This window comes from Aspergillus sydowii (assembly GCF_001890705.1).
Source record: "Aspergillus sydowii CBS 593.65 unplaced genomic scaffold ASPSYscaffold_13, whole genome shotgun sequence".
In the NCBI taxonomy this organism is placed as follows: Eukaryota; Fungi; Ascomycota; class Eurotiomycetes; order Eurotiales; family Aspergillaceae; genus Aspergillus; species Aspergillus sydowii.
In genome coordinates this window covers 601112-624072 of record NW_024467871.1, presented here as the reverse complement: position 1 = coordinate 624072, position 22961 = coordinate 601112, and the positions used below count along the sequence as shown (strand labels likewise).

Sequence of the window (22961 nt, the reverse complement as noted above, 5' to 3'; positions counted from 1 at the left end):
GCAGGAGCCTTGAGGGCCAAAGCAGCCTCGTCTTCATCCAATTAGTTGATCTCCGACAGGAAACAGTCGCAGCAGAAGTATACCAAGATAACGGAATGCCTGGCAGACGGCGACTCTGGATCGGGAACTCGGGGATCAGAGCGGCGAAGTGAAGCCCCACCCACTTTATATATTCCCTCCCCCTCCTTCTCTTCTCTCAAACTCTCCATCTAAACTCTACTCACATAACATCCGTCAGGCCACCAAAATGTGTATGAAAGCTACTTGTTCCACTTGCCGTACGCCTCTATCCCAATTACACTTTTCAAGATGCTAATAATTGCAGAGAAAACAACCTGGTGGGGATGCGGCAACCACATCCCCGCAGTGCTGGACTCGGTCCCTGAGAGCGAGCGCTGCACCTGCACGCCCAAAGTCGAGCGCGATGGCAAGGAGTACCCGCCAAAGAGAAGCAACTGACTGCATGGCTGCGTTGTTTGTTGAGTGAATGCATCTAGCGGGTGGATTGGAGTACGGTGGGAAGGTGGAGTGGGCGGAGTTGGCCGGAGTTGAATAGGATGAATGTATCTAGTGATGAGCTGTTGAATGTGTATTGAATGATCTATTCAGACTAGAACCGGCAAGAAGATGACATCACAGAATTAATATGGAACGTTTGAAGCATACGAGATCCTGATACTCGGCTGTTCTAGCAGATTTCACTACGCTTGGAATGTATAGTCAAGTGCAAACGAAGCACACATGAACTAGCCCGGCTAGCTCAATCGGTAGAGCGTGAGACTCTTAATCTCAAGGCTGCGGGTTCGAGCCCCGCGTTGGGCTTTCATTTTTGCTCTTTTACTTGTTAAATTTTGCTGGTATATCGTTGAAGATTTTTTAAGTGCGCGGATGCGGCTCGTCTGATTGGCTAAACGGGAGCAAACCACGTGACTGGCCTCGGATATCCGCACCTGCGTACATCTGGGGCTGCTATATACACTCAACACAACACAACACATACACAGTTGTCGCTGACGTTTCTAGAGCATCATTCTGTTGTCAATCGTTTAGAAATCAACCCGGTCGTGGAAACACCCCCTGGTGTGGCTGTGTTCAGGCCCAGTCTGCCTTCTTCTCCTGGTACTCCAGCGTCTGCGTCTCTGGAACTCGCCATCCGCCCTCTTCACGATAGTACTGGTCTGGTTGCGCTCCGGGATGGTGCTCAGGTCATTCGCATACGTCGCAACCGCAAACGCGGTGGCCTTGGAGTTGAGCAAGTACGCCTCGTGGTTCAGATTGTCAAACGTGTCGCCCTCCTTGTGGTAATTCACGTCAAAGGACACACCCGCTTCACCACCGAACAGCTCCGCCTCTTCTTCGGTCTTGACGCCCTCAGCGCCCGTGAAGACTCCGCCAGCTGGGATGCCGTTCGCGATGAAGGCCTCGTAGTCGGAGCGGCCATCGAACTCGGTCTCAACGGTGCCTTGGCCGAGACCGGCGAAGTAGTCTTCGAACAGCTTCTCGATGGCATCACTTCCTGGTGGACCGGTGAGGTTAAACGCCGACCCGTCGCCATCATAAAGCAGAAGTCCATAATTCGGCGACGCGATCATATCAAAGTTCAGATACAGCCTGATCTTGGCAAGCTCGGCGGGTGACAAGCTGGAGACGTAGTAATCACTACCAAGCAGGCCGAATTCCTCCGCTGTCCAGAAGAAGAAGCGCACGGCGTGCTTGGTCTGGAACTTGGTGAGAGCGCGCGCAATAACCAGGTTACTGATAATACCAGACCCATCGTCGTTAATGCCCGGACCCGCATCAACGGAGTCGCTGTGGCCGCCGAGCGAAACGACGTTGTTCGGGTCGCCGGTCTTGGTCTGCGCAATGACATTGTACGTCGTGCGGTTCTCGAGCGTCGAATCAATGAACAAGTCCACATTCACGGTGCCCTTCTCTGCAAGAGCGACGAGGGCCTCGCCGTCTTCAAGCGAGATGCCGACAATCGGCGAGTAAGGGCCGAGTTCGCTTTCGGCTGCGCCGAGGGTCCCAGCAAGCGAGCCCTCGACGTTGTTGTAAGTGATTGTCGCGGCAGCATTCGCCTTAGCAGCGTAGACAGATTTCTCAGCAAAGGTGCAGTCGCCGCGCTGGACGAGGACGACTTTCCCAGCCACGTCCGCGGGGAATGCATCGGCGGAGCACCCGAGGGAGTCAATGACAGCGAGCTCGGCAGACGCGTTGCCGCTTGGCGAGTATGTGAGGGTGGTCGCGTCGAAGGATTCCCCGTTTGCAGTCAGCGACTCCTCGGCGTTGCTGTACAGGTGCTTCTGGGGCTGCTTGTAGACATCGTAGTGGCCGGTGCGCTTGAGCTCGCGGTACAGCCAGTTGACGGTGTCGTTGTGCGCGCGGCCGCCGAAGACGCGGTTGCGCTCGGGGTAGGCGTATGCAAAGTCCTGGAGCTGCTGGGAGCCGGCGAGCAGATCGTCCAGCCGGATTTGCTTTTGGAGGGATTCCTTTGTTTGGTTGTTAGCTGCAGATCGGGTGGCTGAGTGACTTGGCTGCTGCAGGTGCTTACCGGAGTGACAAGGGGCTTCGCGGCCGAGGCCAGCGAAGCCAGGGAGAGAGCGAGGATAGAGGACTTCATGGTCTGTCGCTGGACTGATCGCATGAGAAAGTCCCCCTGAACATCCAGGATGACCGCGACTTTATAGGCATTGTTGATCAATACTTGATGGTGGAATCCGCGTCGAGTTACATCGCGTGCCTGGGCCAAGCAACTTGGCAGTGCCAATTAAGCAGACTGGAGCAGCCAAGCAAGCGGGCAGACGATAAATCATCGATAAGAACTGCTCAAAGAGCTGCAGTGCCCATCCAAGCGCCAGATCGCGTGTGCTGGTCCGGCTTTGTAGGGTTACAGCCAAGAAGAGGGGGCGAAGAACAATCGTGGGGAAGAATGTTATCATCGTGCTAACAATTACTTGTCTTGCAGGGGAATTATTCAACAATGCACCCAGTCCTCCTCATTCTCAGCCAAGTCCAGGTCTACAATCGTCGGCACTCTCCGTCTATCACCGGGCACGATCTGATTTCCCCCCCCTTGCAGCGGTCCAGACCCCTGCGCTGTAATATACCCCCGGCAGTCCCTCCCATGCAAGCCGCAAATTGCTCGTGATAAACTCTGGGAATGTCGCCAGCCCCTCCCTCTCTGCATGCAACACTGCGGCCGCGACTTGCTGAATCCAGAAGTTTCTGTGCGTGGCTGCAGCCGCTAGTGGGCTGGAGAGTTCTGCGAATGCAGACTCTGCTTTTTGCCCGAGGGTAAGCGGTTGCAGTTGTTCCTTTGCTTCTGGATTTGGACATCGCTTTTCGTCCTGTTTCCCCACCAGGACTGTGTAGAGGTAGGAAAGAAGATCGGCGTGGTTGGTTATTGGAAGGACCGACTTGGAGTTCTCAGTCTTTTTTATCACCATGGCGGCGTAGAACGAGAGTTCTTCTGTATATGGCAATTTCGGACTGAGCATCGGAAGAGTCGACTTCTCGGAAACAATTTCTGGTCCAAAACTAACAGGCGAAATAACAACCGGCAGGGGCTCAAGATCAGGCGGAACAGACTGCCAACGCGCACTGACGCCATCCCAGACCCTTTTCGAATAATGTTTCCTCCAGCACGTCAATTCAATATCAAACATGTCCTGGAACTCTTGAAAAGTGAGGTCCGTTTCCTTTTCATCATCTAACCCGCGCAGCGCTGCATCAACTATCTGTATCCAGAACCGGGCCTGGGTCTCGGAGTATGGTACAAGGGAGGGATGTTGTGTCCTCACGCGCATCGTATTCTGTTTCAACGTTTCCAATGCCAGGGGCATTGTTTCCTCTCGCTGCACGCCAGCTCGCTGGATATATCGCAGTACAGCGAACACATACCTGAACACTCTTTCCGGAGATCTATCGTCAACCGGCAAGACTGCAGGGTCACTGCGATAGTGCGTATCAGTGGACAACACTTTCAGATTCGGTGGAAACCAGATATCCTTTGCGCACGTGAAGGCAGGCGGACTGGAATACCACTCGTCCCAGGGGTAGCTGTTCATCAGCGAGGGAGAATGACGGAGGACATGGCAAAAGTCAGATCGGCTTGGAAGGTCTGGGGCCATGGTATGTACGCGGTAGTTGCGAATGGCGAGCTGCATTTGCAGGATCCAGAAGACGGTGACGCTTGTGTTGAAGGGGTTGTCGACGGGGCCTTTGGGGAGGCCTTCCCTCTTGAAGAAGTCGGGGCGTTTGTGCTTTAATCGCTGCAGGTAGAGCTTGAAATCTGCTGCTTGCTGGAAGGCGTTCTTCTCTGAAGAAAGGATGAGATGGTATGCTGCTTTTAGATAATAGTAGTGGCCCCAGACGGGCAGGTCTGCGTTAAGAAATAGCTCGCAGAAGGTATCGGTGTCCAAAGTATCATTGGTGATGGCTGTTTCTAGTAGAAGCTGTTGACCCTCGGGGTTCTGTTCCATGACCTCAAGCTGCTTTCTCTCGAGCACTGGATCAACTTGTTTGGGTGGTTCCAGGCTGACGTTCATGACAGTGGTATAGATCTCCTCCAGCACTTCGAATGTGTCGTCATTTCCCACCTTCGGACACAGTCGCTGTCGGAGGATTCTCTTGGATAATTTGTCGTCGTATTTTGCAAACTCCTCTTGATACGCCTGTCTGATATAGTCAAGTGTCTCCTTCCCAACTTTACATCCATCCTGCTTGTTCAAGCTTACCCATATATACCGACAGCCAGCCTCCACCATCTCGTGGAGCAGTGCCGGAAACTCTTTTGGGGGATCTATGTCACTTTCGCAATCATGAAGCCAGAGAACCAGTGTACTTGGTGAGAGATGCTGCCGCAGGACCGGAATATGTTTGAGGGTCGCTATTTTGTCAGTCTTTACAGTACAAAATTAGGGTTAAGTCTCGTACTTCTCAGCTCCCATAACTGCCAGCTCGAGTTCATGGGATAGCGAACCGTCTCGACATAAAACCCGACCGTGGGTTTCGACCCACTCCCGACATGATTGAATTTCAGTCTTTCGATGAACGTCGTCTTGCCGCATCCCTCTTCCCCCAGGACGAGGATCTTGTACGACTTCTTGCCCAGGAGCCAGGAGGAGAGTTCTATCCATTAGTTTAGCGATGTATTATCGAAGGACGGACACTTACTATTCATGATATTAGCCTAACTTGTGGGATTCGTTTTATTGCTCATGTCAGGCTTTATATCGCTCGTGAATGGTGATGCCTGACAGGCAGTCACAGCTGCAAACAAGTTCTTGGTTGGGGCCATGTCGATCGGATGGTGGCCACGCTGACCTCTTTTGCTGGAGGCAGTGCTCATTTCCGAGGTGGAAAGTCAATATAAGCATGGTACCAACTCCCAAGGTCCTTTGATCTGGAGACGAGGAAAGCTTGGCTGAATTAGTGGAGATGGTACCTTGGTGGCCTAGAGCCTCACTTCAATTTGTATAGCTTCATTTATACCGTAACGAGAATAGCTAGTAGGCTAGTCCGCTTTCCTCGCTTTCCCCAGAATACCTGCCATTTTCTCTCCCAAATGGCCCTCCAGCATTCTCCGATGCCCATCTGACACCCCCATACGCAGCTTCATCCTGTCCGCAGCCTTCTGGATACACTCATCCAGACTCGGGGCCTCCTCATCCCAGCCCTCACTCTTGACAACCCTCTCCTTACTCTCAACTGCCTCTCTCCAGATACTGTCCAGCTCCTCCTCCCACCCCAGCTTCCTCGCCATCTCCCTCAAGCCCTCATCACAGCTACCCAGCACACAAACATCACTCCCCCGACTCCCAAAATCCCCCACAACCTCATTATTGACAAGAACCCTGGGCACCTCTTCCTTCACCAACCTCGGAATCCCCGATGCAGGAGCAACCTTCAAACTCGTCCCCAGAACAAGCACCAGATCCGCCTGGGGTATAACCTCCTCCCTCCTCTCCTCAAACGCCTTGGGCAGCGACTCCCCAAACATAACAATATCCGGCTTGACAACGCCCCCACACCCCTCCACAGGACAATTCGGCACCTCACCAAGCTTGATAGCCCTCCTCATCTCCTCGTCCGGATAGTAACTCTTACATTTAAAACACCGCTGACTCTGCCAATTCCCATGGACATTCAACACTTTCCCCCTCTCAACACCGGCATCAACCTCCAACCCATCAATATTCTGACTAAACACGAACCTCAACAGGCCCTTCTTATCAAGCAGTGCCAGGAAAGCATGACCCAGCGTGGGATTTAGGTTCCGCGGGTGTCGAGCCGCAGCAATAGCGTAGAACGGCTCGGGTGTGTGTCGGAAGTACGAGATGTGGAAGATGGCCTCGGGGTAGGGGAGTTGGAGGGGTGCGAGACGAGCATAGAGTCCTGTCTCTGGGGATCGGAAGTCGGGGATTCCGGCGGAGGTGGAGAGGCCGGCGCCTGCGAGGACGACGATGGATTTTATGTTGCCGGCCTTGATGGCGGTGCAGATGGTGTCAAGCTCGGTTTTGGGGGTTGTCATTTTGGGGTTGATTTGTGTGGCTTTAATGTGGTGAAAGAAGGGGACGGGATGGGATGAGATGGGAGGGGAGGAGGGGCAGAGGGGTTGTCTGCTATATAGTCTACAGCGATAAAGACCGTTGATGCCTGTTGATTACTGCCGCGTATACACCAGCTGCAATGGCTGATGCTCACCGTGAGGCTGTGGGTAACCGGGGAAACAGTTAGGTGGGGCATAAAGTATAAAACAACCAGAGTAGATTGAATAAACGCAGGCTAATGCAATGCTAGAATATGATATAACAAAAAATGGAAGAAATGGGGGGTAGAAAGAAATAGGAAATAGTAAAGCTGCAAAATCAATCCAACGAGTCCGCCTCATAGGCAATCTGCTTCACAACCTTCGGCCTGGCATTCATCTCCATGATGCCCTTCTGCGCATCAAACAGGCGCATCTGCTCCGCGTAGCGATCACGATCAATCCTCGCCCGGTTTTCATACCCGGAGGTTAGGAGTCCTTCCCGGTGCTGCAGAAAAGCAGCCTCCTCCTCGCGCCGCTGTTTCTCGATTTTGTAATTCTCGTCGCGCTGCGATTGCTCCATCAGTGCTAGTTGTCGCCGGTGCTCAATTTCCCGGTAATGCGAGTCGTCTTTCCTCCTGTTCGCAAGGTCGGTCACTTGTCGCATATACGCGAGCTCAGCGTCATAGCGCTGCGACGCGATGGTTGCCTGGCGCGAGGCAGTCTCATGCTCAAGCCGCGCGGTCTCACCGGCCATTTCTCTCTTATGGTCTAGGGTAAGATCATGGCGCGCTCGCAGACCAGAGAGCTCTTCGGCCTGTTCAGCACGTCGATGCATAAGGCGGCGCTCGTGGTCTTCGTGTTCCTCCTGGATGCGAACTTGTCGCTGTTTCTGGGTTTTCAGGGTGCGCATGATCTCCTCGGGCGCGCCGACCATGTCGACCGGCTGCTCACCCTCGGCCGCCCAGAAGCGATCGCGGCATTCGAATTCTAGAAGGAGGTCGACGAGGCCGGTGCGTTGGGTGGGTGGTGCCATGTTTAGACCGCGTGAGACATATGCAAGCGGGGAGAACCGGTACCGACCGTCCTCGAAGACGTTGAAGTCGTCATTGACGTACTCGCTCATGAAGACATCGAGCAGGGCCTGGGAGACAAGGATGGCGTTTGGATGATCGAGCGCAAAGTGCAGCACCGACTTTCCCTTTGATTTGCGTCGGAAGTCGCCGTTGTTCTTGAGCAGCGACATTGCGGCTTTGAGCTGGCTGATTGGTTTGTTGCCGGCTGTCATGCAGAGTTCGGCAAGGGCGGTGCGTCCTTGGAATCGAGAGCAGGGGTAGTCGCGTTGCTTGGCTTCGATGAGCAGGACTTGGAGGACGCTGACGTTGACCATCCTGGCAGCTTCGTGGAGACTGCCATCGCCTGGCGCAGCGCCGGCGTTGACGAGTTGGCGGACGATGTTAGTGTCACCGATTGATGCTGCGAGGGATAAAGGTGAGATGCCATTTGATTCCAGGGACGGGTCGGCATGGGATTGTAGGAGGGCCGCAACGGACTGAGTGCGTGAGCCAACGATGGCGAGCTGGAGGGGCGTGCTTTGCGATAAAGCTGCTTGGAAGTTGACGTCCGCTGGGGTTGTTAGTAGAGTACAAGTAAGGTCGATTGAACGACTTACCTCCAGATTTGATGAGGATTCCAACGACATCTTCACGAAGTGCCGCTTTGCTCTGCGCAAGAGCCCAACAGAGCAATGACACCTTCTCCTCGCTTGGTGACAGCGGCAGCGTCGCTTTAACAACTGGGTCAACAATGCTGCCCTTGTCGATGAGATACTGCAGCAGCTCTGCCTCGTTGGGGTAGGTATGAAGCATCAGACATAGAACTGGACCGCAGGTGGGATGGTCATAGGTGAGGTCAGGAGCAGAGTTGTGAGAGCAAAAAGCAACAGCAATCTCGCGAAGACTCTGTGCATCAACACCAGACCGGAAGACCAGTGGGAACGCGCGGGTCATATTAGGACGACGGGGACCGTAAGCGAGTAACTCCTTGATGACGTGCACGTTGGCTTGCGTTGCTGCTTCGGCAAGACAGGCTCCTTCGCCGTAGTTGACATCCGCGCCTGCTTTCAGCAGATTGACGATAAAGGCGAACCCGGCTGGTGTAGTGGAAACGGTCTTGATGCTTTCTAGGAGTGCCATGTCCACGGACTCTCCTGATGCACCGGCACCTACCAAGACCGATAACACCGCTTCCTCCTGGTGCGAGTTTGCGCGTTTTCCATTGCCCCATACTGTCATAAATATTTCCGATATGCCGTGGTGTCCGTGGAAGTACGGCTCGAGAACGCGCAGGGTTTCGACATCGTTGATCATGACGGCGTGTAGAATACATTCGCCTCCTTGGTAGAAGATGGATGCGCTGGCGTTCAAGAGACACTGGATGAGCTTCTGGTCGCAGTGAGGGGCATGCACCTGGAAATCGTTAGTCTCGAGTCCATGGAATGCTTGAAGGTAGCCTACGGCTTTCAGTAGTAGCTGGTCAAGTGTCAATTGCGGCTTCTGAACAGCAAGTAAAAGATCCATGGTGGTAATGCGTGTTTCGCCCTGTAGAGTCTCAAATGCAGCACCCAACGCGGCTGCAACAGCCTCCTCCGTCACGCTATATCGCAGGAACAGCTTTATCAAGTCGATCTTGTAGTTAGCAGACTTGATAGCGCGACACAGCGGTGTACCTGCAGCATAGTTCGGGGTAGCTTTATGGTCCAGCAATAGTTCGCAAGTAGCAGCGTACATCCATCCACCATCAGCGGCCGCAACAAGCGCCTCCTCGAGAAGCCGCTGGGATACCGGCCCAGCCTTGAGAAGAAGTTGATAACAACCATGCTTTGCTCGGATGTCATGCAATGTCATGGCCTTGGTGAAACCACTGTTGAGTGTGGCAGCAGCAGGATCATGTCGAAGGAGATGAACGAGCAATTCGAGGTCAAGTTTTGAAACAGCGTGACGCACTGCGGCGCCGTCCTGGTAATTGACGGAAGCACCGTGGCGCAGGAGAAGGAGGATCAGCTCTTCATTTCGCTCTTCAGTGGTGCGCAATAGTGCCTTGTCGAGGGCCGCCTGCGGCATCCCGGTCGCAAGAAGTTCTTGCAGGTATCGTACATCGAGAGGCAAGTTGGCGCGAAGCGCACTGGAAAGAGCATTCTCAAACGCATTTTCGAGAGATTGGAATGATGGATGGGCAGCGAGGAACAGCTTGAAGCATTCGAACAAGCCCAACTCGATGGCATCGACGAAGATGCGACCTTGGTTGTGGTTGACGTCCGCCCCGGCTTCTAGTAGCATATGTAGGACCCCAAGAGTGTGGTCATCTCGTCGCTTTAATCCTTCCATCTCGTGACGAAGAGCGGCGTGCCCGGTACTACCAGACAGCTCTTGAACACTCATGAGCAAGATGCGGATTTTCTCGAGGCGAGTCCTATCCCGTTGCAGGAGGTCGATCGCGACAAGGAGACAGGCGCAGAAGTCGGATTCTTGGAGATGATTGTACTGTACCAGGAGCTCGATAAAGTCGATATTTGGTGATTCTATCGCCCTCTTCAATGCCATTCCACTATTGAAGCCAGTATTAGCCTCCCCTGTGCCGAGTAAAAGGGATGCTAACTGACACCCAGAGGAGGTCCCGTCAATGCTGTCAACGAGAGCCTGGGACACTTCATCGCCCCTAGCCCCGCCGTGAAGCAGCATATGTATTATCTTGTATCTCTGGGTGTCAGTCAGGTCCATGGCGAGGGGTATGCAAGATGATAGAACGGTGGGCACGGGAAATCCGAGAAGTAAAATCTGTAAAGTAGCATCGTCGGAAGATTGTACAGCGAGCTGAACTAGATAGCCTTTCCCTTGGCCAACATCAGCGCCACCATCTACCAGGATCTGAATGAATTCGCGGTCCCGTTCCCCAGTGTGTTGAGTCATGGCGTTCTTAAGAATGTTGTCGACAGCAGTTCCGTTCGCCCCCGCGTCGAAAAGTTTGCGAGTGATGCGCAGTTTAACGTCCGGTGAAAGCCCGTCGACCCTATCGAAGACGGTGTTGACGGACTGTGCGGACGGCTGGTAATGTAGCAGAGCGTCAATAAACTCTTCATTCTCGGACGCTACAGCCTTGTCGAGTGCGGCGGCGTTGGCGTAGTCAACAGAAGCACCTTCTCGTAACAGAAGATTCACGCCAGAAAGATGTCTCTTTTCGACACGTTGAATCAATGCTTCATCAACCACGTCCCCGGCGGCACCTTGAACGAGTAGGAATTCCGCCAGCGCATGCCACTTTTCGTTTGTTATCGAGCTGCCGTACTTCGTATTGTCGATTTCACCGAAGATTTCCGAAGCCAGGTCGTCGTCCAGCTTCCCTCTGCTCAAAATACGAATCATTTCAAGATCAACTTCGTGTACGGCATACCGGTATGCTTCCGCTTTATTGTAGTTGATGGAGACGCCTTTGTCAATAAACAGCTCGACCAGTTCAGTCCAGCGCTGTAGAACCGCGCCTCCTAAAGCAAGGGATACAGATCCACCAGCGGCACCGCCGTTGAGAAGGAGCTCGATGAGGTTGTATTTATTGTCTTGGAGGATCTCCATCTTGAAAAAGACGTACGAGACAATAGGAGCAAGAGTCTCTGGCAAGGGAGGATTCGGAGACATGAGCATCAACAAAGCAAGATCAGTACGTTTTGCCCGAATGGCCTTTTCGATGGCAATCCCGCTGTCGGCATTTGCATCTGCGCCATGGGCCAGGAGAAGCTGGACGACTCCGACATTCCCACGCTGGATAGCGTCAGGAAGGGCAGAGGTGAGTGTCGCAAGATCGATTGGCGTCTGGGACTGAAGCAAGAGGCGGACAAACTCCTCATCTCCAGCCCTGACGAGGGTTATAAATTCTTCAGAACAAGTGTTCGGATCGGCGTTCTCTTCCAGGAGAATCTGGGTATTCCGATGGCTGCGCATCTGCAGCGCGGTTGGGAGCATTCTGTTGACCACATCGGAGCTCGCAGCGTTGGCAAGGAAATGGAACATGGCTGTCTCTTTGTATCGCATCGTACTACAGAGGAGGAGAAAGAGTAGATCGTCCGTTTCCTCACCCCCAGCCTGCTGCCGGCGCGCGAATCGACCTGTCCGTGCCTTCTTCGGCTTCTGCAGTTGAAGGCTGTTCCAGACACTTTCTGCGACCGCGACTGACCCAGATGCATTCACTATTTCCGTCAGGACACTGCAGTAGTCCTCGTAACTCCATTTGTCCTTCTTCACCTTCCCGGGTGCTGCTGTTGTTTTGGATTCGCCGGTTCGTCGTATTTCGGAGGCCTTGGTGAGGAGGAGATTGGCCTGATCTTCGTCGTCTTTTTGCGTCGACAGGGAATAGGTAGATATTAGTGGTAACTGTGGTTGGAACCCGTCTGCAGCGATATCATGTTTCGTGCACCAGGCACGAAGCCATCCCTCATCTCTCCCGCTCTGCGGCATGATGGGTTGAGTAACACGAGAAATTCGAACGTTCCGTAGATTAAGGTGGGTAGGTGTAAATGGTGAAAATTACATCACGCAAAGAAGAGAAAGGTTGTTAGAAATCGGCCAAAGTTTGCAGGCAGTGCTTCGGGACACAAAGGCTCATTATATCGGAGAGTCAACAAGGCGGATCCTGGGCGTCATGGGAAGCGCCCGGTGCTCAGCCCCGCGGGCGATTCGCCAGTAACACTCCAGCCAATGGGTCTCTGGGCCATTGATGGGACGGGAGTATCTGACAAGTCATTGTTCAGAGCGCTTGAAACAGTTCCTTCCACGCATCCTTTCGTAAGACAATTGCCAGTTATCATTGATAGAATCCGGTACTTGATGGCCCGCCCAATAGGTGCTCGTGTCCATTGTCTTGGAATTCACGTGGAAGCTCCTTGACACGTCCCCTGTTTATTCTGAAGAATAAAAATCGTCTTATTGCAGAGACTTTCTGCATGATAGTGGTTGTCACCTAAGCGCCTGCATCTATTGTTTGTGTTAGTCCATGGTGGCCTGACCCACACCGGCGGTTACTGAAACCGCCACCCAGCGAGCAGGAACCCATTTTTGCAGTGTCGCTAATATTAGCTGTCAGGCAGCTATGATTTCTGACCGTGAGGAGTTCCTGTGATAGCGAGTTCTCTGCCAGGGCGGGTTTGAAGCTGAACTTGCTGAGTCGCGGAGACGCGAAACAGACTGCTTATGTCGGATTAGTAAGCACATTTATTCCTCTGTGGAGGCCTATCCAGACAGCGGCGACAACCAACACTCTCATACAAAGAGTGTATCCATCTCCTGGAGAGTGTATACAATTAACCAGAAAACCGTCGCTGTGTATACATTCTTCCGAGTACCCTGAAACCCCTCAACAAGCTTGCTCGACGTCATCCAAGAAAAGACTCGGCTGACATTGCGACCATATTACCACTCACTCTCCAGTAGTGAACCTGGCCAACGTATCCATTACCGACTGACGAGATATACTGTCTATTATCCGGCTGCTGCGATCTATGGAAATTCCAAGACTCTTGAGAAGCCTTTCATCTTGATGACCCTGTTTGGCTTGGTTCATCCAACTTTATACTGGGGGTCTCTCTCGGTGATGTTGGGAATGTCAGATGGGTGAGACTGGATATTTATGAATGGGTCTCACATCCCAATCGATCCTTGAAGAAATGCTATCTACGGATGTGGGGAATGAGAATTATCGCACAACGGTCAACCAGTTTGGCACTTTGAAGACCACTATCTGGTTAATAATACGGTTGATCGATTGCAGGACGATCCCTTGCAGGCTGCTCGACGGTGAATAACTGAATATCTAAGCCAATAGCTTAGTAGCGTGGACAGCGCCCTTGCGTTCTCTTTTCGCTACATCTTACTGCTATCCATATTGGAGGTGGAAGCCAAAATCTGCTATCTCGTGCTGGTCCATTCAATGGTCTGTTAACTAAACCAAGGGCCCCGGGTTTTATAGGTATTGTCGCGAGAAACCACGCCTCTCGGTAGTTAATTTTTCAGACGGGATCTTCCAACTGATCAATAGCAGGAGATGCTTCAGTTTATCAGCGACATCCACGCCGGCAAACATGGGAGCCAAGCCTGGATGGAACAATCCCAATGTCTGAAATCAGGAGCCTTTTTTTCCTGCCTTTGTCAGCGATACCATCAAATTTCTGTGTATACCGGCCCCTTGCATTTGGAACCGGATGTGTTTGGTCCACAGTTGTTCAAGCATTAGAGAAGCTTTGGTTGCGAAGAATGGACCCACTCAGCCAAGAACATGTCTATCTACCTCCATACAGAGATGCATTTTCGTGATCCTGCATCAATCGACGGTTAAGGCGTCCTACAAAGTATAAGCTGATTTCGAAAGTGTACACTCAGACACTGCTATACAAGCCAATTCCGCGTGGCGAGCCGGCCCGAACCCCGCTGGTGAACCCTGAATCGCCAATCGCCTGCACTAACGTTGCCAAGGTTGGGTATACTGCATATTATTGGCCATGCCACAAAAACATTCGCATCTGCAGCCGGCTCATCCGGCCTTCCCCCACTGCTGCTGGGGAGAGAGAGAAAGAGGCGGTGCCGCAGAGCTGGAGCTCTTTTTCTTCTCTTCACACCGCAGCCAGTCTCCCCAATGCATCGACGAACACGGCGGACCGTCACCCACCTGGCCATCTTCGCCTCCATCTTCGCCCTGCTCATCCTCCTCAACAGACCACCGTCCACCCAGCGCTCTTTCTCATGGACTAGAGTCCGCTACCAAACCACCGCCGACACGCTCCCCGAGTCGCGCGGGCGCTGTCCCGGCCTCTCCAAATCCTCCAAACCAGCCCTCGTCGTCTCCCACGTAGACTCCGACGGCGACACCTCCTGGCTCACCTCCTCAGACCTAGCCAAAAAATACCACCTCTGCATCTACGACGTCGACGCCTCCACCAACAAAAATGACAAGGCAAACTCCCTCCGCGTCCCCGCAAACCGCGCCCACGAGTCCATGGCCTACCTCACCTTCCTCATAGACAACTACGACACCATCCCCGACTCCGGCGCCGTCTTCGTCCACGGAAACCGATGGGCCTGGCACAATGACGCCCCGGACTACGACAACGCTTACCTCCTCTCCCGTCTTAATGTCGAATCCGCCCTCGAGCCCGCCGGATACCACAATCTACGCTGCGACTGGAGCGTGAGCACTTGCGCCGCCAATGCGCCGCCGCAGGGAAGTCTGCAGATGGCGTTCCAGTCGTCGGTGGACCCCTGGGACGCGCGGGCTGCGTCTGACGCGGCGCTGCCAAAGGCGCTTCTGGCTATCTTTGGTAGCGACGCCGGTGAGAAGCTAGGTAGGCATGAGACTGTGCGGGCGCAGTGCTGTGCGCAGTTTGTTGTGTCGCGTGAGAGAGTGCGAAGCCATGCGCGCGAGGAATATGTCGCGCTGCGGCAGTGGTTGTTAGATGGGATGAGCCCGAGTCCGAGTTCAGGGGTACCGGTAGGCGGTGGCAACCCGAAGTTGAATTCGAACTCCAGGATCGTTCGTCAGCGCGAGGGCGTTGCGCCTAGAGACGATCGCGTTGCTGGCCGGATTGTCTCGTATATCTGGCATATCTTGTTTTTGGATGTTGGTGGTGGCGGCGGGAGTGTTGTTGATGGGGGGCTGGAGCTGGAGAAGTTGAATCGGGCTGCCTGTCCTACTGCGCAGGAATGCTACTGTCGGCTTTATGGACGCTGTAATCTGGACCGGTGCAGGACGCCGGGGTCCTGTGCTGGGCAGTATCGTGTTCCTCCGGATTACAAGGTTCCTGGGCATGCAAATGGGGTGTGATGATATACTACGATCATGATGTTTATGTGTTGGTTATATGTACATCACGAATAGACTAGAACAAATACCGTATTTTTAGGCATTGCTTTACTTTCATGGGTGCTTTCCTATCCGTAGTATACACAAGTCTAGGATCAAGAGCACGAGCAACCAGTGACTGGACCCCTAAGTTGAAGGATACCAGGTTATGCAGGGAGACTTGGGTTAAGCTTATGGTCCAATTCTTTGTAGACGAAGCAAGCCATGCTCTAGTTTCAGGCTGTTGATGCCTGTCAGTCACAAAATGTGGCGTTGTATGACCACATCATATTCAAACGGCAAATACTGTGGCTTCTCAGCTCACTGAAACAACCAGCAAAATGATGGCTGTTTGAAGGTTCTCACTCGACATGTTCCAAACTTTTCCCGGCCAAGAAAAACAGCAGACGCCATTGGCAGCCCTGCTGCTCAAAACAGAAGTATCCTGCGCTGGATGTCTCACCGTAGCCTTGCGTTCAGCTCTATGTGAATTGAGGAAGCTGCATCTCTAGCTCGATTTATTGCTTAACTACTGTTTTTAGGGCTGAGATTCGACAGGTTGCGGCAGTTTGTCGTACAACCGCTCGCAAGCCTCCTCCTTCGCCTTCCAGGATACATATAAGGCGTCCAGCTCAGATTCTGCACAATTGGTCTAGAAAAGGATATGGGAGCAATCGTGCTGACACCGCCTGTCTGGGAGCCTAACGAGTCGATCACTCTGTGGATACGGTTGTCTTTGCGTGCCTGTAAGAATCGCTGCCATTGGACATGTTCGAACTCAACATGCACTGCATCCTATACATAGACCTATCTAGTTACACAATATAGTCCAGCAGCTCATCTATTTAAACGGGCTCGCCTCTCCCGTCTGTCTTAACTAACACACTCACAAAACACGCAACATAATCTCAAGTACATTCTCAATTCCAAACCACCATGTCCTGCAACGCCGTTAGCAACTTCGGCTTCGAAGCCGGTCTCTCCCCTTGGACCGTCGCCCCAGGCTCGGTCGCAAGCGTCCTCGCCGACCCCATCGCCTACTCAGGCGCCAGCCTCCTGTAATACCATATCATTCACCTCTTCCACCATTCCATAATGACCTACCTTACTAACCCCATCCAGTGACATAACAACAACAGTGTCCAACCCGGCCGGCACGGTGTCACAGCCCCTAACCGGCCTAGACACCAGCAAGCCCTACAACCTGCTTCTGTGGATGCGCCTGCGCGACCGCATCTCCAGCGTCAACTCGTGCACCGTGAGCGCGCATCTCGGCGACGATCCTGAGGCTGGTGCCATTGCCTCGGACTTTATCTGGGATGCGGCGAACTGGATGCTTCTTAATGGCACTGTCACGCCTACTGCGGCCGATACGACTTTGAACCTTGTTGCGCGTTGTAGCTTCTCTGGGGAGGTTACTGAGGCGCATGTGCTTTGGGATGAGGTTACGTTCTCGGATTGTTAGGGTTTGGCATTGAGGTTCTGCAGGGGCATAGATTGGAGGCGGGGAATGAAGTGACTGGAGTTGGGTAGGCAAATAGTTACAGCTATGAGTGCTTAGCACGCTCGGTTGTTATTCGACTCCGTGACTTTAGCTTTTGACTTATTTTGTATTGGGTTGTTGGTTGAATGTTGTAGCAATGGTCATGTTAACGTGGATATATATATGGACAACACGCTGTTTTCCCAACATTGTCAGACACGACCACGTTTTGTGTTGACAACGATATAATAACCCTTCCTGAACTAAATTCTAATCTCAATAATGCCGAATATAACTTTTATGCGCTCGATAAGCCATAATATGGCGCGATGTGATTTCTCATCCATGATTACAAATCATTGGGGTTGAATAGCTTCAAACTCGCAGCGCTGGCTTATACGTATCACTAATCATGAATTCATGATTACTGGAAAGGACGACATATAAAGACGAGAAAATAACGGTTCCAACCAAAATATTACCATGACAGCCTCAAACAAAATACCCAGACTCTTATCTCTAATTCCAAGTCTCCCGAAATACTCAGGAACAACAACAGCAGCCAAATTATCGACTTCGCCCGTCGCAACGATGACCACCAAAGCAATTGTATACGTCGATAAAGGCAAAGCCGCTATCCATGACGTCCCCATCCCCAAACTCCGCGAGGACTACGTTCTCGTCAAAGTCAATGCCGTCGGTCTTAACCCCACAGACTGGAAGCATATCGACTTCGGAAATACTGACCCCGGATCTCGGGTTGGATGTGATTACGCTGGTATCGTTGAGGCCGTGGGTCCAAAGGTCCAGAAGGAATTCAGAAAGGGGGATCGTATTAGCGGTGTTGTTCATGGGAGGTCAGTAGACTCACCACTATACACAATTCCTGTTTAACCAATCAGGCCGGTCATCTATGTATACGGAAGTACTGACTGATTTGATATGTAGTGACCGCACCCAGCACGAAAACGGCGCATTCGCAAACTACATTGTCGCGAAAGGCGATGTTCAAATCAAGACACCTGATAATATCAGTGACGAGGATGCCGCTACCCTTGGGATTTCGGTTGCTACGGTTGTAAGTGTCCTCCAAGCACCCCCTTTCTCTGAAAGACCGAGATTGATCTAACTATAACGCCATCCAGGGCCAAGGTTTGTACAAAACGCTCGGTCTTCCGTTGCCTACCGGCGACGTGAAGAAGGCTTCAGACGAGTACGTCCTCATCCACGGGGGCAGCACGGCAACTGGTATCTACGGGATTCAGTATGCGCGTCTCTCAGGGTTAAAGGTTATTGCGACAGCATCGCCGCATAACTTTGAGTACCTCAAATCCCTCGGCGCCGAGGAAATCTTCGACTACAAGTCACCCACCGCCGGGCCCGATATCAGGAAGTACACGAAGAACGGCCTCAAGCTCGCGTGGGACTGCACCGGCAGCGGCGGGTCGATTATCGCCGCCGCACTGAGCAGTGAGGGTGGGAAGTATGCGGCTATCATGCCGGTGAATAAGGAAGAAGTCGACGCTATTAATCCGAATATTGACGGGCCTCATATGACATTCATGTACACCATTTTCGGCGAGCGGTTTGTGAAGAAGTCCGAGACGCCACCAAAGCCAGAGGAGTTTGAGTTTGCGAAAATGTTCTGGGAACTTTCAAGAGGTCTTTTGGCGGATGGGAAGTTGAAGGCTCCTAGGACGATTGTCAACAGGGGTGGTGATGGGTTTGAGGGCATCTTGAAGGGGTTGGATGAGTTGAGGGCTAACAAAGTCAGTGGTGGGAAGTTGGTTTATACTCTGTAACTTCTCATGATTAAGTGAGCGTGTTTCAGAAATTTACAAAATGGGTAGAAGTAGCAGCATCTGGGAATAAATAAAAATGGCATTTATTTCGAGACATCACTCCGACCTAGCCATATGCAACCTCAAGGCCTCCTTGAAGGCCTCGGCCTTCGCCTCAAACTCGCCAGCAGACCCAATCAGAATATCATTCCTGACACAGGTATTCACAAAAGAAGCAAGGCGAACACGCGACGGACGTTCCAACGCAATCGCATCTCGCATGTCGCCTTCCAGCGGCGGCGTGCGTTCATTCAGCAAGTAGTCTATATCGGATGTCTCGGTGACGTTATACGTTGCCGGCTCACCAACGAGATCAATCCCTCTGTCTGAGATATACCTGTCATAAGGGAACAGCACATTGGGAACGCCGAACTGCGCAGCTGCAGGGTCGATAATCCACGTCCCACCCCCAAAGAGCAGGTCGACTTTCAGAACAGTATGCTCTCGGCTTATCGAATGCGGGTTGCGGAGAAGCTTAGTTTTGACGGATGGCGTTTCGACATGGACATGGATCTGTTGGACGACAGATGGGAGGCCAGCTAGAAGTTTATGCGTCAAACGACCGACCAAGCGAGTCGCAATGCCACCGCTTAAGGAGTACATAAGAACAGCCTCCATCTGCGCGGGGGTAGGATTAGGTAGAAAGGCGTCAGGATCAAGGCGTGGATAATAATTACCACCGCAGTTGTGAGGAAGGGCTAGGACTTTATCGAGCCTGTCGAGCTCGGCGATTGTTTTCTCGTAGGAAGGCTCGCTGTAAACCAGAAGTGCAGCTTTGAGGATAATCGCGGCGCGCAGAAGCCGTTTCCGCTGCGCCCGGATTCGACAGTATGTCTTGTGATTACGGAGATCTGCTGTCTGACAGGCGGGTGTGCAGTAGAAGGTGCTTGTCGAGTCGCCGGGCTCATACTCGGGTGCGTCCATGCAGGGTTCGCACTGGATGGTGGCTTCGGTGCCGCAGTTGGCACATGTTGGAGCTGTATATGACATCTTGTGTTGTTGGATACTTTTAGGAGAAACGAAGTGAGATATCTGCGTACAGAGTAAGCAGAGGCTGAGTGAATGTGAAGGACTTATATATTGGCTACTGGAGTGGTCTCTGATAGGGTTTGAGACCCTAAACAAAGTGAATATCAGGATAAAGGATAAACCGGCCTAACGTAATTAAGAACAGTAAACAGTATATTCGACAGAGTTAAAGGATGAATGGATGAAAGCTGCAGTAAATGCCACATAGAAGGGAGCTGCAGATAAAGGCACGACGAGGATGTTTAGATCCTGAAACCTCGAACGCAAACAAACGAGCTGATATGCATTGCATATCGGGGTTGAAGGACCGGGACCATGAAAGTATCTGCAACCACTACGCAGTAATCACCTCCAGCTGCCCGGCCAAAGCAGGGGAATCCCCGTCCACATCATACTGAACGTGAGTAATACCCTTATTCCCAAACTTGTTATCAACAGAGCAGAGATGGATACTATTCACATAGACCTCGTATGTAGTGTCCCTGACATCGATACGGATTTTGAGACTCAGACCCGACAGCCACAGAGGGAAGGGCATGTCACGAACTCGCTCCCAGCTATCCCCCGCGGCCTTGGTCTGAATCTGGATGAGAGAAAGCTTGCGAATGATGTTGATGCTGACTACGGCGTCGAAATTGTCGTCGTCCATTTCCTCGCTGCTGTCGTCATAGCTAATAAATGCGACTCGATTCCTGTCGCGCCTCAAGGGAGCCGTGAGATCGAATACGGGAGATTCAACGGTGATGGAGTGTCCGGCTGTGACTGCCTGGGTGAGCTTCAGGGTCTCTCCCACGGCCAGGGTCGGGCTGTACGAAGGTTAGCTATACCCGCCATATTTGGCTAAAGAGCCTACCTGGATTGTCTGGGTGGCTCTGGTCGTGGAGGCTGCGGGGGCTCTGGCTGTCCAACATCTGGGAGCACCTCTGGCTCGCTTTCGCTCTTTGAAGGCGTCTCAGGGTTTTTGCTGTGCGACATTTCGGCCATTGACACTAGAACTTGCAGGTTCAGCTGTCCCCACTGGTCCTCCGGGACCGCTCGACCGGCCTGGGCTTGTCAGTACCTCTGGCGAGACTGGATAAGGGTTAAGTGGGTTAACTTGCCATCGTGACCCGCCAGTATAGACGCTTTAGAACAGCCTCGACATCGTCCTTCTTCAGAGAGAACAGCCGCTCCTCCAGGATCAGGCGATTCAGAATCGGCGTTATGGGGACGTACGCGGTGAGCCTGACATCTCGCGCCTCCAGGTCAGTGCAGTTACTGCAAACCTCCTGACCGTCCCTGGTGGACGGGGTGCTGAAGTTATACACGTTGGTCACATATTCAGCCGCAGTAAAGTGGCGTCCACTGCCGTCAGCAGGCTCGAGATATATCTCGATATTGAACGCACGACCGCCAAAGGCAAACCTGCACCGTTAACCGGCGTGCTTTCTTAACCGTTAGGTAAAGGACTTACTTGGAGTATCGAATACTGATGGCAAAGTCATTACCGGCGACACCCCCATCGATCTCGCGCATTCCCTCAGGAAGCGGCTTGCCAACCCCATTCTTGGATAGCTCTAACTGGGTCAGTGCTTCCAGCCGAGAAACACCGTACTTCAAGGTGATTTGCTCCAGTAATTTCGTCTTGTAGGCGTCGGCATCGAAGGCTCCTTGTGATTCCGGCTTTAAGGGGTGTAGGTCGGGATAGTTGTACCCAAGAGCTCGGAAGTCTCGAACTTCTTGTGAAGTCCAATAATTACCTTGCTCGTCTTTGTGGAATGGCCGTAGAGGCGTTGTTGGCGTCACTGTTGTTGGCAGCCCGATCACCTGCTGTTCAAAGTCTCCTCGGTATCCATCGGTGAAGAACTTGTCGGGGTTTAGCTCCTGCCAGGTGGCGAAGAGACGATCGATGTTGCTTGAACGATTAGCAGTGAGCCAGTAAAGGAGAGACAGGACCTACCAATGGTGAAGCCAGAAGATCGGGTCAAACGTCGCGACAGGGATCTGGGACATATGACCCCCTTCACCCCCTGCCCACCAATGGATGTTATTGTGGATAAACTCGATATTCACATCGGCAGGCACCTTCGGGATGTCCTTTTGAACTGCCGTAGTGGAGAATTCCATGTAGTCAATGGGGTACGTTAGCAGTCGGTAGACCAGTTCTGCTGCAGCTCCGTAATTGTTCCCATCTACTGCGCTATGTTGGCTCATGTACTTTTCCACCTCTTTATTGTTAACGACACCCTGGATCCAGTCCTTGCTGCCGGACTTTCCCTGTTCCTCTGTCGGACATCGGCTGGTAGCGATGCATTTACCGTACTAGAGCAGATGAGCTGTGTGCTAGACTATTGATCTGGGAGATAGCGCACCGAGTATATCGTATCCTCGCCCATGGCCTTGACATCGCCAACCTTATGCGCCTCCATTGGCTTCCCATCCGGCATGCGAAACTGGTACAGTGGATTCGGCAGCGTCTCCAGCTCGTCAAACAGTGACACTTGAAGCTCAGGCTCGGCCGCCAACCAGGGCACTCTAGGGTTGACAGCCCAATCCCAGTATGGGAGTCGCCAGGTGTCTGCAGCAGCACGCAAATCCGGTTGATTCTTTTCTGCGTAGCTCGGTATGATCTGGTTAATCATGACTTCGTAGATTTGTTGCTGTACGGGATGTCAGTGTGGGAAAAGCATATTCGTATGGAATGGACCACTCGCCTCGTATAGAAGCAAATAAGGCCGATGCCATGATGGGAAGAGACAGTTGGCATGGGTACAGTACCCCTTGACGCCGATCTTCTCTTCGGTCTCGAATGGTTCATCCCATGAAGTAAACGGCATGCCATGGATGCCTATCCCGGGCCATTAGTGTGTCTCAGCCATGGAGCCGCGGGTTGAAGACAGCCATACCTGCAATCTGGAAGAAAGAATCGCGGTTTTCCGGTGGAACCTCTTGCAAACGCTTCAATGCCTTGAGGAATAGAACCACCTGCGTCCGGTTCTCAGGCTTCGAACTCCACACCTCGATATCCTGTCGTAGGGGAGCCTCGCCATTAGGCCCCTTTCCGGCTATTATTCCAGTGATAGGATAGAACTTGTAAACCATGGTGTTTGTTAACTCTCGGGAAGAGTACACCAACTAACAGGGGCTTCAGTAGAAGATCAATCAAATAAACCAGCGACGATGATATGGCCGAAAGCCCCGAATCCTGGAGGAAAAGCCA

At 52.5% G+C, this 22961-nt stretch overlaps 10 protein-coding genes and 1 non-coding gene across 11 annotated transcripts; 5 read left to right on the top strand and 6 right to left on the bottom strand.

Moving 5' to 3' along the window:
* The first annotated feature begins 236 nt into the window (after positions 1 to 236).
* On the top strand, positions 237 to 573 carry ASPSYDRAFT_49802 (uncharacterized protein). The gene is made up of 2 exons (XM_040847923.1): positions 237 to 278; positions 326 to 573. The coding sequence occupies exons 1-2, from the start codon at positions 248 to 250 to the stop codon at positions 457 to 459; spliced, it is 165 nt and encodes a 54-aa protein (XP_040698492.1). The 5' UTR covers positions 237 to 247; the 3' UTR covers positions 460 to 573.
* Positions 574 to 749: 176 nt separating this feature from the next.
* On the top strand, positions 750 to 822 carry ASPSYDRAFT_t125. Its single transcript has one exon. It is a non-coding gene; the product is annotated as a tRNA-Lys (tRNA).
* A 40-nt stretch (positions 823 to 862) lies between these two features.
* On the bottom strand, positions 863 to 2651 carry ASPSYDRAFT_49800 (M28 family metallopeptidase). Its single transcript, XM_040847922.1, has 2 exons — positions 2552 to 2651; positions 863 to 2489 (listed from the first exon to the last, which is right to left on the bottom strand). Exons 1-2 carry the CDS (start codon positions 2618 to 2620, stop codon positions 1047 to 1049), a joined length of 1512 nt encoding a protein of 503 aa, XP_040698491.1. The 5' UTR covers positions 2621 to 2651; the 3' UTR covers positions 863 to 1046.
* A 193-nt stretch (positions 2652 to 2844) lies between these two features.
* ASPSYDRAFT_473347 (uncharacterized protein) lies at positions 2845 to 5413 on the bottom strand. The gene is made up of 3 exons (XM_040847410.1): positions 5176 to 5413; positions 4936 to 5130; positions 2845 to 4888 (listed from the first exon to the last, which is right to left on the bottom strand). Exons 1-3 carry the CDS (start codon positions 5180 to 5182, stop codon positions 3045 to 3047), a joined length of 2046 nt encoding a protein of 681 aa, XP_040698490.1. The 5' UTR covers positions 5183 to 5413; the 3' UTR covers positions 2845 to 3044.
* Positions 5414 to 5515: 102 nt separating this feature from the next.
* ASPSYDRAFT_160288 (SIR2 family NAD-dependent protein deacylase) lies at positions 5516 to 6532 on the bottom strand (the record flags this gene model as incomplete). The annotated part of the gene is made up of 1 exon (XM_040842895.1): positions 5516 to 6532. One exon carries the CDS (start codon positions 6530 to 6532, stop codon positions 5516 to 5518), a length of 1017 nt encoding a protein of 338 aa, XP_040698489.1.
* Positions 6533 to 6869: 337 nt separating this feature from the next.
* Positions 6870 to 12036, bottom strand: ASPSYDRAFT_35361 (uncharacterized protein; the record flags this gene model as incomplete). The annotated part of the gene is made up of 2 exons (XM_040845327.1): positions 6870 to 8155; positions 8202 to 12036. 2 exons carry the CDS (start codon positions 12034 to 12036, stop codon positions 6870 to 6872), a joined length of 5121 nt encoding a protein of 1706 aa, XP_040698488.1.
* A 2073-nt stretch (positions 12037 to 14109) lies between these two features.
* ASPSYDRAFT_49797 (DUF3431 domain-containing protein) lies at positions 14110 to 15489 on the top strand. Its single transcript, XM_040847921.1, has one exon. The coding sequence runs from the start codon at positions 14207 to 14209 to the stop codon at positions 15389 to 15391; it is 1185 nt and encodes a 394-aa protein (XP_040698487.1). The 5' UTR covers positions 14110 to 14206; the 3' UTR covers positions 15392 to 15489.
* Positions 15490 to 16265: 776 nt separating this feature from the next.
* On the top strand, positions 16266 to 17221 carry ASPSYDRAFT_72021 (uncharacterized protein). Its single transcript, XM_040850620.1, has 2 exons — positions 16266 to 16467; positions 16532 to 17221. Exons 1-2 carry the CDS (start codon positions 16346 to 16348, stop codon positions 16872 to 16874), a joined length of 465 nt encoding a protein of 154 aa, XP_040698486.1. The 5' UTR covers positions 16266 to 16345; the 3' UTR covers positions 16875 to 17221.
* A 101-nt stretch (positions 17222 to 17322) lies between these two features.
* On the top strand, positions 17323 to 18858 carry ASPSYDRAFT_49796 (zinc-binding alcohol dehydrogenase family protein). The gene is made up of 3 exons (XM_040847920.1): positions 17323 to 17749; positions 17841 to 17970; positions 18038 to 18858. Exons 1-3 carry the CDS (start codon positions 17484 to 17486, stop codon positions 18692 to 18694), a joined length of 1053 nt encoding a protein of 350 aa, XP_040698485.1. The 5' UTR covers positions 17323 to 17483; the 3' UTR covers positions 18695 to 18858.
* On the bottom strand, positions 18791 to 19723 carry ASPSYDRAFT_35357 (zinc finger MYND domain-containing protein; the record flags this gene model as incomplete). Its single annotated transcript, XM_040845326.1, has 1 exon — positions 18791 to 19723. One exon carries the CDS (start codon positions 19721 to 19723, stop codon positions 18791 to 18793), a length of 933 nt encoding a protein of 310 aa, XP_040698484.1.
* A 109-nt stretch (positions 19724 to 19832) lies between these two features.
* On the bottom strand, positions 19833 to 22843 carry ASPSYDRAFT_81624 (uncharacterized protein; the record flags this gene model as incomplete). Its single annotated transcript, XM_040851101.1, has 8 exons — positions 19833 to 20568; positions 20616 to 20806; positions 20863 to 21166; positions 21216 to 21656; positions 21702 to 22063; positions 22114 to 22401; positions 22456 to 22589; positions 22648 to 22843. 8 exons carry the CDS (start codon positions 22841 to 22843, stop codon positions 20097 to 20099), a joined length of 2388 nt encoding a protein of 795 aa, XP_040698483.1. The 3' UTR covers positions 19833 to 20096.
* Between the last annotated feature and the right edge of the window lie 118 nt (positions 22844 to 22961).